The sequence below is a fragment of the Eubalaena glacialis genome, chromosome 2, assembly GCF_028564815.1.
Source record: "Eubalaena glacialis isolate mEubGla1 chromosome 2, mEubGla1.1.hap2.+ XY, whole genome shotgun sequence".
Lineage (NCBI taxonomy): Eukaryota > Metazoa > Chordata > Mammalia > Artiodactyla > Balaenidae > Eubalaena > Eubalaena glacialis.
In genome coordinates this window covers 32,849,052-32,862,568 of record NC_083717.1, presented here as the reverse complement: position 1 = coordinate 32,862,568, position 13,517 = coordinate 32,849,052, and the positions used below count along the sequence as shown (strand labels likewise).

Below are 13,517 nucleotides of genomic sequence, written 5' to 3'. Positions count from 1 at the left end.
ACAGATACAAAAAAATCAAAATCCTTCAACAAAACTCAGAAGAAAAATATTTTACACTGTACCAACAAAACTAGTAGCCAGGAATAACCACACACACACAAAGTCCTACATGAAGAAAATGATTAAATTACTAAAAACTGTAAAGGAAGACTTGAATAAATTGAGAAGCATACCATATTCTTGAATTTGAAAGATTAACATAAATAAATTGATTCTTGCCCAAAATAAAAATACAGGTTTGGTACATTTCCATCTAAAATCTCAATATAATTTTTTGATACTTTCTATTTACCTGGGGGAGAAAAAGCCCAAGATGGATAAGATTTTCTGAGTAATGAAAATGGATTTTTTCACATATCAAAATGTATAAAATGTCAACACTTAAAAGAGTGTATCAGTTAAGAGTAGACTAACACCCAGATTATGAGAATATGAGAATTCTATACATAAGTAGCAGACAGACAAATCAATTTCTACTATTCAATAAAAGGAGCTAGGAAATTGGATAGCTATTTGGAAAAACAGCTTAACCTGAATCTTCACTCAGCATTATATCCTTTTTTTAAGTAAACTTTAAAAATTTTTTAAGTTTTAGATTTACAGAATTATTGTGAAGATAATACAAAGAGCTTCCATATATCCCACACCCAGTTTTCTCTATTATTACTATCTTGCAATAGTATGTAATATTTGTTGAAATTAATGAACCAGTATAACCGTGTTACTAATAATCATATTTTTAAGTCATTCATTTTAGAGAAAGATTCTGGATGAGGTTTCAGAGAAATTCAAATTACCACAGAAAAGCAAATAACCATTTTCAAAATTAACCTCATCTGGGGGGTTTCCTAGCTCATTACAGATTATGGGCTTGGACTTGGATGCAGGCTTTCTCTCCACATGCTCCCAGGAGCTTGTCTGCAGCCCTCAAACCCACAAGGTGATCATGGATCTCCTATAAAGGGGGCTTGCAAAGGCCAATTCCCACCCTCTCCTTCAGTTACCAAACAACTACTGAGTGTCAGCTGTTTGCAACTCCCCTCCTACACCAGGCTCCTGGGAGAATACAAAGATGCTCCTGGCATCCCCGTGGGCATGACTGTTGTGAAACAGGAAAAATGACCCATGCCTTGGTGCTGTTTGGATTTAAAGAGAGCAGCAGGCAAGGTTCTATCCAACTGGGATGAAAAAATTCCAAATGCACTTGAACTGCAAGGATCCAGAAGACAGTCTGGTACAGGGCAGAAGCTGCCTCATTTGTCTCAGTCACCATCTCTTGACCGCTCCATATAGGCCCTGTGCTGAGGTCTAGAGATCTGAGGTTTACAGTACACGTCTTTGGCCCTAAGGAGCTCCCATGCTGGGGGAAAAGACAACAAAGTAAAAAATAAAACAACAACAAAATATAATGTCCAAAGATTAAAAAGAAATATATCACAGGAAAACCACAGATCAATGTTCCGTATCAATATAGATGCAGAAGTCCTCAATAAAATGCTGCATGCAAACCAAATCCAGCAACATACAAAGATTACACACCATGGGTTTATCCCAGGAATAAAAATTTGGTTCCACATAAGAAAATCAATCAATGTAATATACCACATTAACAGAATATGGTATATTAATAAAGGACAAAAACTGCATCTCAATAGACACAGAAAAAGCATTTGGGAAAAAACCCACCACCACCCCTTCATGATAAAATAGTCAACAAACTAGGAATAGAAGGGAACAACTTCAACCTGATAAAGGGCAGCTATGAAAAACCCACAGCATCACTCCTATGCAAGGTTGTATCAGAAGGCCTACCAGGGGCGTTTAGGCAAAAAAAGAAATCAAAGCATCCAGAATGGAAAGGAAGAAGTAAAACCATCTCTGTTTGCAGATGACATGATCTTGTATCTAGAAAATCCTGCTCTTTGAGGAAGATGCAGACACAGCCGCAGCCCCAGTGGAGCCCCGGACTGCCCACTTCTGCTCCTGATTCACAGCTGTGCTGTTCCATCTCCCCGAGGAACAGTCTTTCAGGAAGCCATGATGCAGCCACTGCTTTTAAAGATACCGGAAAGACACCCACGGAACCAGAGGTGGCAATTCACCGAATTAGAATTACCATGACCAGCCACAGTGTAACATCTTTGGAGAAGGTGTGTGCTGTCTTGATCAGTGGTGCAAAGGCAAAGAATCTCTAAGTGAAAGGACCAGTTCAGATGCCTACCAAGACTCTTAAGAATCACTACAAGAAAAACTCCTTGTGGTGAAGTTTCTAAGATATGGGACTGTTTTCAGATGAGGATCCACAAGCAGCTCACTGACTTGCCACAGTCCCTCTGAGATGGTTAAGCTGATTACTTTCACCAGTACTGAGCCAGGAGTCAAGGGTTGAAGTCACCACTGCAGATGCTTAAATCAATTATTTTGAGAAATTATGTTGTTTAAAGAAAGAAGAAAAAAAAATCCTATGGAATTCACATACACAACACAAAGAAATTACTGAATAAACAGCTTCAGCAATGTTGAAGGATACAAGATGAACACACAAAGCCAACTGCATTTCTATACGCTAGCAATGAACAATCCAATTTACAACAGAATCAACAAGAATAAAAAACTTAGAAGAGTTTAACAAAAGATGTGTAAGACTTGTACAATGAAAACTATAAAACATTATTGAAAGAAATTAAAAATGATCTAAATAAATTGAAAAACATCCTATGTTCGTGCATTGAAAGACTTAATATTGTTCAGATGGCAATACTCCCAAAACTGATCTACAGATTCAACACAATCCCTATTAAAATCCCACCTGGCTTCTTTGCAGAAATTGACAAGCTAAAATTCACATGGAAATGCTAGAGACCCAGAATAGCCAAAACAATCTTAAAAAGGAAAAGCAAATTTGGAGGTCTCATCCCAATTTTGAAACTTACTACAAAGCTACAATAATAAAGACATTGTCGTACTGACGTAAGAATAGGCACAGATCAATGGGACAGAATTGAGAGTCCAGAAAGAGACCTATACATTTGTGGTTAATTTTCAACAAGGGTGCCAAGACAATTCAATGGGAAAAAAATAATCTTTTTAACAAATGGTGCTGGGACAACTGGATATCCTCAGGCAAAAGAATGAAGTTAGACCCTTACCTAACACCACATATAAAAATGAACTGAAAATGGTTCATAGACCTAAATGTAGGAGCTAAACTATAAAACTCTTAGAAGGGGCAAATCTTCATGATCTTGGATTTGGCAATGGTTTCTTAAATATGATACTAAAAGCACAGGCAACAGAAGGAAAAACAGATAAATTGGACTTTATTAAAAACTTCTGTGCTTCAAAAGACACCATGAAGAAAATGAAAAGACAACCCACAGAATAGGAGAAAATATTTGCAAATCAAGTATCTGATAGGGATTGAGTATTATTAAGACTAAAGAACTACGTCTCAACAATAAAAACACAAATAACCCATTTTTAAAATGGTTAAAAGATTTGAATAGACATTTCTCCAAAGAAGATGTACAAATGACAAGTACATGAAAAGACATTCAACATCATTAGTCAATAGGGAAATGCAAATCAAAACCACACTGAGATACCACTTCACAGCCACTAGGATGGCTGTAATCAAAAAGATGGACAATAGTAAGTGTTGGAGGATGTGGAGAAACTGGAGCCCTCACACACTAGTGATGAGAATGTAAAATGTTGCAGTCACTTTGGAATAGTTCGGCGGTTCCTCAAAAGTTAAAAACAGAATTACCATCATGTCCCAGCAATTCCACTCCCAAGAGAATTGAAAAATATATGTCCACACAGAAACGTGTACATGAATGTTTATAGCAGCATTATTCATAATTACCAAAGTATGGAAATAACCACATGTTCATCATCTGACAAAAAGATAATGTGGTGTATTCATACAGTGGAATATTGTTCAGCCATATCAATAAAAAGGAACGAGGTTGACACCACGTGTATAAACTTCGCAAACACTATTACATTGTGCAAGTGAAAGAAGCCGGACATGAAAGACCACGTATTGTGTCACTCCATCTACACAAAATGTCCAAAACAGGTAAATCCATAGAAACAGAAGGTAGATTGGTGACTGCCAGTGGCTGAGGAAGGGGAGGATGAAGAGTGACTGCTTATGGGTCTAAGCTTTCTTTTGGGGGTCTTAAAAATGTTCTGGAATTAGATTGTGGTGATATTTGCACAACCTGGTGAATATACTGAAATTCATTCAGTTGTATACTTTTAAAGGGTAAGTTTTATGGTATGTAAATTATATCCTTTAAAAAAATCTAGGTGTGTGTGTTGTGAGGGATTGGTATGGGATGCTACCCATACAGTTAGGCACTGGCTCTGCCCCCCAGGATACCAGGGGCTTCACAGATGAGACTTTTGAGCTGAGTTTTGCGGGATGAATGGGCTTAATGAGGAACAATGAAGGCATTCCACGTAAAGGGTAAAAGCATGTTCAAAAGCTCAGGAATGGCAAAGAGCACTGCAGGACAGCTCTGTATAGGGGCCTCTGTATGACAGGGAGTTGGGGCTGGGAGGTAAGAGGCGGCAAATGCCACACCAGTGAGTCTGGGAAACCCAGAGAGTGACAGGCTCCTGTACGTTTTGCTTACATCAAACAGAAACATTTGTAGAAATTCCAAAGAGAAAATTTCAGTTTAATAAGCTCTAACTCTCCATCATGTTTCCTCTTATTTGGGTAATAGCATTGGGTTTTTCTTTGGGAAGCCATGCCTTGCCCCTGTTAGTCCCTAAGGTTTTACTAGAGGGACTCTATACCCTCACCCCCACCCCCAGGACCATGTGACCTAGGCCTTGTCAATGACACCACCTCATCCTCCCAGCCACAGTGATTGGTCCAGAGAACAGCACATAGCTCAAGATGGGCCACTCAGAGGCAATGAACAAGGGATTTTGTGGAAAGCATCAAAAGACTCTTCTGGTGATCATTTTGTAATGTACAGAAATATCAAATCAATATGTTGTACACCGGGAACTAACATGGTGTTAGTCTAAGTCTAACATAGGTCAATTATACTTCAATTTTTTAAAAAAAGGGTGTGGAAGTAGATTCTCCCCTGGGGCCTCCAGAATGAATGCAGCCTGCTGACAAGTGATTTTATCAATAGTTTCAGTGAGAGTGACTTCTGACCTCCAAAACTGTCAATAATACATGTGTGGTGTTTTAAGCTAAAAAAAAAAGAGAAAAGAAAAAAAAAGGGACTCTCTTTCCCTGGGTGGCTAAGTTAGTAAGACATAACCAGTACCCTCCTGTTTGGCCACTCTGCTGAAATGTGGAAATGCCAAAAATGAAATGAAGCCAAAATGGAGGAAAGCAGGGTCAAGAGATGAGATATTCCAGAGAACACTGCTTGGGCATCTAGATCAATGCCTAAAGCTCTGAAGCACCACAAAACACCTTAATGCCTGAAGCTTTCCCACAAAGTTTTCAGTTACATGAGCCAATGAATTCCCTTTTTAATTTGAGCCAGTTTGAGTTGCAACTATCATTTGCATCTGAAACAATCCTGATGAATGCAGTAGGCTATGTTTAGACAAACAAGTCTGTGTACTCAAGACCTAAAAATATCAAGGCACATTAATTGTGGAAGATCAGGGCCTATCCTTGCCACCATCAATATCATTGTAAGTGAACTAGGCATCTCCTCCCAAGAACGTGTCTGCTCGTGACAGTGACATAACTTACATGGCATTTGTATGAGCCAGTGCCACATCTGGCCTTTAGAAAGTGCTCAGGAAAAGAGGGTTATCTTCTTCTCATTTGTCCAAGAACCAACTGTGTATTAAGCCCACAACATGTGGGACTTCCCTGGCGGTCCAGTGGTTAAGACTACGCACTCCCAATGCAGGGGGCACGGGTTTGATCCCCGGTCAGGGAAGTTCCCGCATGCTGCGCAGCACGCCTTAAAAAAAAAAAGCCCCCAACATGTGCCCTGCCCTGCCCTAGGAGGCAGGGAAGCCACATGGCAGGGGCAAGTCAGGTCTAGGAGCTGCATTCACAAACTCACAGGCTTCCAACTGAGTTTTCTTTCTGCCTTCTCTGAAGACAGCACAGGGAACTATATTCAATAGCTTGTAATAAACTATAATGGAAAAGAATCAGAAAAAAAGAATAAAGACATAAATGTATATATATATGCATAGCCAAATCACTTTGTTATACACCTGAAACTAACACAACATTGTAAATCAACTATACTTCAATAAATTTTTTTTAATCTAAAAATTTAAAAAAAAAAAAAAAGCCAAGCTGGTTATTAAAAAATTAAGCAGGGCTTCCCTGGTGGCGCAGTGGTTGAGAATCTGCCTGCCAATGCAGGGGACACGGGTTCGAGCCCTGGTCTGGGAAGATCCCACATGCGCGGAGCGACTAGGCCTGTGAGCCACAATTACTGAGCCTGCGCGTCTGGAGTCTGTGTTCCGCAACAAGAGAGGCCGCGATAATGAGAGGCCCGCGCACCGTGATGAAGAGTGGCCCCCACTTGCCGCAACTGGAGAAAGCCCTCGCACAGAAACGAAGACCCAACACAGCCATAAATAAATAAAATAAAATAAAATTAAAAAAAAAAAATTAAGCAGAATGGAAGGTATACCTGACTCCCACCAGCAGTCACTTCAGTGAAGTTTTCTGACTCAGAATGAAGTTTAAACTTTTAATAATTGTTTTTAGCTTTCAAACAGCATTCAGAAAGGCAAACGAACTGGCAACAGAATAAGTAAACACATGAGTTTAGCTGAAGGCTGTGTCTGCAGGGACTGACTAGGAAACACCCACCCTGGAGGACAGAGAGGGAGGGATTCTGCTGGCTGGTTACCAATGAGTCAGGGCTGCAGGCCAAGTCCCCTAAGGGGATGCCCAGCAAGGGCGCCCCGGCCTGCCAAGTCCAAGGCACCTGCGCCTGGCACCAAGGGAGCAGAGGTGGTAAGAAAGGACTTCTTTCCCTACAGCCCTGAGGGGCTTTGAGAGTCCAAGGACAATGCTGGTCTGCTGCCTGCAACAAAGGGCAAGGTAAAAGGCCCACCCGTCTTGGGAGTCAGCAGGTTACATCAGCTTGTTGCATATACAGTGACATTTTTTTATTGGTTTTATTTCACAAGCTCCATTTGCCAGGCAATGCACCTGGTCATGTACAGCATTCACTCCTCACAGCACCCCTATGAGGTAGACACTATCATGACCCCCACTTGCAGGTGAGGACACTGAGGCACAAGACTGGTTAAGCAACGTGCCCCACATCACAAAATAAGTGGCCGGGTCAGGATTTGCACACAAGTCTGTGCTCTCAGCCCCTCCACTCTGCTGCCTCTTCAAAGAGGATTTAGAATCCTTGGGATTCTTAAAACCTTTGCAAGTAATCTGAATATGCTCTTAGGAGACCTGGCCTTACCCCTGCAGGCCCATGGGTGGTAGCTGGGCACTATCCATGTCTGCCTGGGGCTTCCCTCCTCCTTGGCAGACAAGCCCTTTCTTAAACTCTCCTCAAACTACCCCACTAAGGTGTCCTTTCTCTTGCACCCTGGCTGATACAAGGGGGTATCTGAAAGGTAATATCTACTTTCTTTTTATGGTTCTTGGTATATTATTTTTTTAAACATTTTAAAGTAAGTATTCTAATGCAGAGTGATAGAGAATTTGAGTCTTAAGCTAGAAACAGAGAACAGATGTTTACTATTATGGGAAAAATCCTTTGACTAGGCTTCCATGGTTATGTGAATCTAAAAGCAGCAAGTTGTTCTGGGGAAAGGTGATAAACATAAATGAGCTGCCTGGTTTGCTGTGTGTGGTTCAGCAAAGATTGCCTCTCCCTGGATTCCACAGTTCAGGGCGGACGTTTGCACAGGAACCCAGAGGATGAAGTTGGGGCAGCCATCGGGGTAGTCTGGGGTGGCCCTGAAGCAGGCACATGGCAGGAAAGGCCCTTAAGGGGACTCACCCTGGAGAAGGGCAGAGGCCCTGGAGGCTGACCCAAATTCAGAATCAAAAGGTTCATGGAACAGCTGAGGGAAGCCACTGAGGACTTAGGGACCCTGGCAGATGTCCTGCTCTGAGGAAGGAAGGCTGAACATGTGACAGCCAAGAGAAGTTGTTCTACGGCACCAGAGTGGGCTGCCACCACAACCCTGTGCATGTGTTCCCAGAGAGTGAGCAGGCCCATGGACCATGGGGAGACCTTCACTTACACCAGTGACACCTGTGGTCACCACGGTCAATTAGTGTGCACATCTAATTTTCTGGTGTCCCAGTCCAGCTTGGGAAGGACGACTGACCCCTGGAATTCTTTGACATCCAGGGGAAGGGTGATCTAGAGGGAGATACAAGAATTGTTGCTTATGGACATAAAGGCTTGAGCATCACCTGGAAAAGTAAAAGTGAAGGAGCGTGTCCCAAGTTGGTGACACAGGTCATACCAGGAACCTCCGGGGTCCCAGACCAACCCGCCCATGGGGGCATCTTTGTGTCTCCAGCTCTGGGACCAGGAAAGGTAGGATGATGTCATCCTTGAATAAAAACACAGAGCTATCACCTATGCCATGAACATCGTGGAGAGCATGTTGCCTTTCCTGTGCATGCTCACCAAGGCGGGTAGGGTGGGGTAAGGGCGTCAATGCTGGTACCACTGCTAGACTCACAGGATGATGAGCTCAGATCAGAGCCACAGCTCTGCCCATGGTTAACTTCATGACAGAGAACATCAGATAAAGGACGCACCAAACCCTCAAGACGTTTGTCTAACCTTGATCACTCCCAGACACAACACCCGTGAATCCCACCCCCAAGCCCCTCCCAACGGCAGGAAACATCCTCCCAGGCTCAGCTGCCCTCCAGTCTCTCCCAAGGCTGCATCACAAAATACATCCATCTGTTCTTCTGAAACCACCCACTTCATCTCTCATTTCTTCCTCATTTTCAATTCCTACTTTTCTAATTATTCTCAGTATCTAAATGTCGCAATATAAATAAGCAATACTTACAGAGACTATTTTACTTCCGTTTCTTTTTTGTGGCTTTCCCCAACCTGATTCTCCCCAAAGGCTGCTGGGACCAGCCCAGCCTGGCTACCCCACCGCACGGCAATCTGACAATTGGCTTATCAAGACAGCGGGACAGTTGAAGGTGATGTCCTCCTTCCTCTGGGTCCCCACGGGGCTGAGTTTCTGTCTCCTCTGCCCTGGCCCCAGTGAAACTCAGACATGTCCATCTGTCCATAGGGAAAGGTGTGGAAGGACCTGCACCACAAGGCTAACAGTATTTAACTTGGAATGTGTGTGAGGAAGAAGAATCAACAGACTTCTGAGTTATTTGACTTTCTTTCAACAAAGCACATACATCTTTTGTAACGAGAGCTCTGGGGCTGTTAATCGCATCCCTCTGCTTTATTGCTGGATCTCACAGCCAAGGGGGGGCGCTTCTTGCCACCCCACCTCCACCGGCCTGCCCCACCGCACCCCTAGTCTGGACATTCCAGCCTGCACTACAAATGCAGAGGAGCAGGGGTCAGGAGCAGGGAACACAGTGAACTTCAGACCCACCTGAACTCTACAGGTGGGTCTGAGAGAGGGCCAGAGCCAGCTGGAATAACGACCTTCTTGGCATTTTAGACAAATCAAGACAAATGTGAAAGAAGCTACCTTGTGTCATGTGGAAGTGAGTGAGGGGTGAGGGAGGCACAACTTTCCTTCCCCGAACTGCGTAAGAGGGTCAACCAGTTGGCAACACCTATTACTATCCTATGGATAAAGATAGCAAACTGGAGAAAGAAGCTTCTCCTTTAAGTCATATTTAAAGAGTTTTTTTTAAAGCTCTGTTTAAGAAATCTACATAATTATCTGTGTACATATCTGTCCCCTCTCACTTATTCTTAGGGTTTGCCACAGAGGAATAAGGGAGGGAGGGAGGCTCTCAATATTCTTAACTGCAAACAAGCCATTCAAAACCCTTTCTTGAGTTCAATCAGTTAGCTTAATATCTGGCTCCTAGATCTGTTTGATCCTGACCTGGTTTATCTTTCTCAAAGGTGACAGTGCCCTAATTTCCAGACAGAAAATATTGTTAACCCCTCTCCTTCTCTTCCCCTGCCCCCAATAAATTACTATACAGTGACTCTCTAGTCTAGTTTTTCTCAAATAGGATCTTGCACTGAGATTGTTAAAAATGCAATTACATTCTTACTTTCAAACGATTCAGAGAAATAAAAGTGTGTGGAGAGAGAGCACGTGTGTACACAAACACGGCAAAAATATTAACAAAAGGTAAATCTTATAGGTGAAGAGTATACAACTAAGTATTCATCCTACTATTCTTGCAACTTTTCTGTGGGATTGAATTTGAAATAAAAAGTTGAGAAAATTTTTAAATAAATAAAATTGGCAGTTTTATGAACCCCATGTTGAGCCTGCTGACCCAGCATCTCTGGGGGGCAGGGCCGAGAATCTCACCATTGCCCTGGACAATGCAGTCTCAAATGGTTAAAAGAAAATATGAGGTTAGAGAGCAAGCAACAGTTAGAAAGCTCACATCATACAGAGGGGCTCTGGACTCCCACACACATCACTAACCCACTCGAGTTACTGGGAGAAAACCTAGAACTAGCAGAGGTGCCAACCCTCTAAGCTCTCCTGACCCACCAGGAGTGGCGCTGAGGGTGGCCAGAGCGGGGCCAGACACACGACCTGTCCCCATAATGCTCTACGTATTTGGGGTGGGGCTAGGAACCTCAAGGCATCTGTGTGACAGCAGTGCTTCCAGGTCAACAAGGTGGCCTTGTTAGCAAGTGGGGGAACCTCTGGAATTCAGCCTCCAGTCTCAGCCTGTTCTTCCTTTGAGCTAAGTCACACCTGCTGAGCCAGCTTCTTGCCAAACCACAAAACGGGAGGAAAGAAGATTCCAGAGCTGACTGATTCTGTCTCTCGACAACTAGTGTAAACAGAGAGCTATTCTGTTTGATCACAATGTCAACTCATCTGTAAAAAGCACATAACAACTGTCTGAGATGTTGTGTCAACCTCTCAACAAACCTTCCTATCTCAGATGAAGAGACCGAGGCTCAGAGAGTGAAGTGACAGTCACGGCCAGGGGAGGACAGAGCCAAATCTGAGCCCAACTTTTGGCCAGTCGATTTCATGGTTTATAACCATTCACAAGAATATATGGACTGTATGGGAGAACAAAGAAAAAATCACAGGGGGTACTCCCAGAAGCAGAGATGAGATGCCTTTTAACTTCAAGAACTTCCACAGAACAAAGGTGAGGGATAACACATGTCAAAACCTCTCAAGGAGGCCTGTATTTAAACTGGGGGAAGGAGCTCAAATTATAGGCATTGTGAACAATGTTGGAAAACACCTCAAAGTAAACAATTAGCAGAAAGGTAGCTGTCACACAGGTAAAAACTCCCTCAGTGCTCAAAATTAATAATAATAGTCTATGAAAAGCAGAGAAATAGTCACGTGAACCTCTAACTTTTTAGCCAGAACTCAAGAGAGCAAACTACCAAAGCTGCTGTGGATTAAAGGTAGATAATGAAGCCAAGCTTCTCATTCCATAAAAGGCCAAACAAGAAAATCACTCACCTGAAAAATCACTGTCTAAATACAAGAAGGAATACACAATATACAAAGGTTTTGTGATGCATCCACACAAGCACACTGCTCCTTGAAATTTAAAGAAAAAATTTATTGAAGATCTGAAAAACAATTTCTAAAAGATTGACTTTTCCAGAAAACTGTAGCTACACAATGCATTGCGTCTATCATGTTAAAACGTGCATTAGACACAAATACAAAAACCATGAAACAAGCCACCATTCTTTGACAATCTGAGCAAAGATAAAATGCCTAAGGAACAACATGGATGACTTGCAAAGGATGGGCTCTTTACTGTAAGCACCATAAAAAAAAGGGGGGAGCACAAATGGACGAGTGTGTTCAGTTATACACACTGAATTGAACCTTTGGCACTAGGAATCAGAGCATTTTGTCATATAGCATTAACACATATTATAAAAGTGCGTAGTGTCAAAGGAATAGAACCACCAGCATTCAAAAGCAGCTTTGTCAACTAAGCAATAAAACACTCTACAGTACGTCTCTCTGTTGTCCATCATTGAATACACTGGTAGCAACTTTGAAATGAAAAAAAAAAAAAAAAAGAAAAGAAAAAAGGAGCTGTAACCCCTTTTATTTTCTGTTTAAAATCAAACAGAAAACAAACATCACTTCTGTTATACACTAACATTTCCAAACTACATCATTTGTACAAGAGAAGGACTAAGAAACAAAAATGTGTTTACAGAGATCCAAACAAGAGTGAGTATTAAGCGCCTCACACAGCTTTCCGATGGTACTCAGGAGGAGCCACTTCATAATCGCTGGCACTAAACAAAGTTGCAGAGTTCTTTGCCAGGTATCTAAAAATGAAATATTCATTACAAGCATGAAAAAGAATCATATTTTGATACTAATCTCTTCTCAATTATATACAGAAGCCACACAAAGCACTTTAAAATATACTAAAATAATCACAACCTCACAGTAAAACTATGTAATTATAACTCAGGTAAATAGGGTTATATACCAGACAACAACACAAAAAAGGATGAAAGTCCAGAGTTACTCCCCTTATTTCAAATAAGCAAAGAACAGGAGTCACCAGAATACCAACCTGAGCACTTGGACTACCTTTAAGAAACAGGTGTTGTTAGCCTAAAAGAGTAACATCTAGGTGTTTTCTTTAGCTCTCTGAAATCCATCATATTAAATATAGATTCAGAAATTGACCAGTAATTCTCAAGTTTAAACTTGGAATTAACACCATAAAAATCAAAGGGACCTGAAATGTCAAGTAGTAGAGCACTTTCATTTCATAAAGAAGTGGGGGTAGAGAAAGGATGTTAATTCTTCATTGGTAAAGCAAAGACTATAAAGCTGTTTAGATTCCCAGGTTCACGTTGGTTTTAAAATTATTATAAAATGCACGGTGCCATTTTAAGAAAATTCAAACACAGAACTATATAAAGTAGCAAAGGAAAACTCCTTCTCTCCCAAAACTATGCCCAAGAAACAACTCACTGTTAAGTATGATCCTTATTTTTCCAAATCTATTCCAAAGATTGAAAGTGTTTCTCTACAAACGAGAGGAATCAATACCATACTCTACTGCAATTTATTTTTTTTAAACTGACACAACATGGACATCTTTCTTGATTCGTATATTTAGACCTACCTCATCTATTAATAACGGTTTAAAATTCATCATTTTTTTTTTTTTTAATGCAATAAACATGCTTGGAAATCTTTGTGCATTCAAGGATTTCTACAGGATAAGTTCCCAGAAGCATAACTGTCTGGTCAAAGGGTAAAAGCACATTAAAAAAATTTTATATGCATTGCCAAAATGCCCTCCAAAAAGCTGTAAAAACCAGGATTGCCCTTTCCTCCATTTCTCCAAAAATATAAGCCAATCG

General features: G+C 41.5%; 1 protein-coding gene and 1 pseudogene across 5 annotated transcripts in view; one reads left to right on the top strand and one right to left on the bottom strand.

Annotated features, from left to right (window-relative positions):
• Positions 1 to 537: 537 nt before the first annotated feature.
• Positions 538 to 13,517, bottom strand: part of MORF4L1 (mortality factor 4 like 1) — a 33,336-nt gene continuing 20,356 nt past the window's right edge. For 2 of the 5 annotated variants that reach the window (XM_061179771.1, XM_061179781.1), the window contains exon 13: positions 538 to 1,360. In XM_061179771.1, coding sequence (XP_061035754.1) covers positions 1,345 to 1,360 — 16 coding nt within the window. In that variant the 3' untranslated portion in view covers positions 538 to 1,344. Of the gene's footprint in view, positions 1,361 to 12,203; positions 12,462 to 13,517 lie in introns of those variants that run through there. The other 3 variants (XM_061179788.1, XM_061179789.1, XM_061179787.1) reach the window with 2 other exon arrangements.
• On the top strand, positions 1,932 to 2,411 carry LOC133085743 (small ribosomal subunit protein uS10-like; annotated as a pseudogene).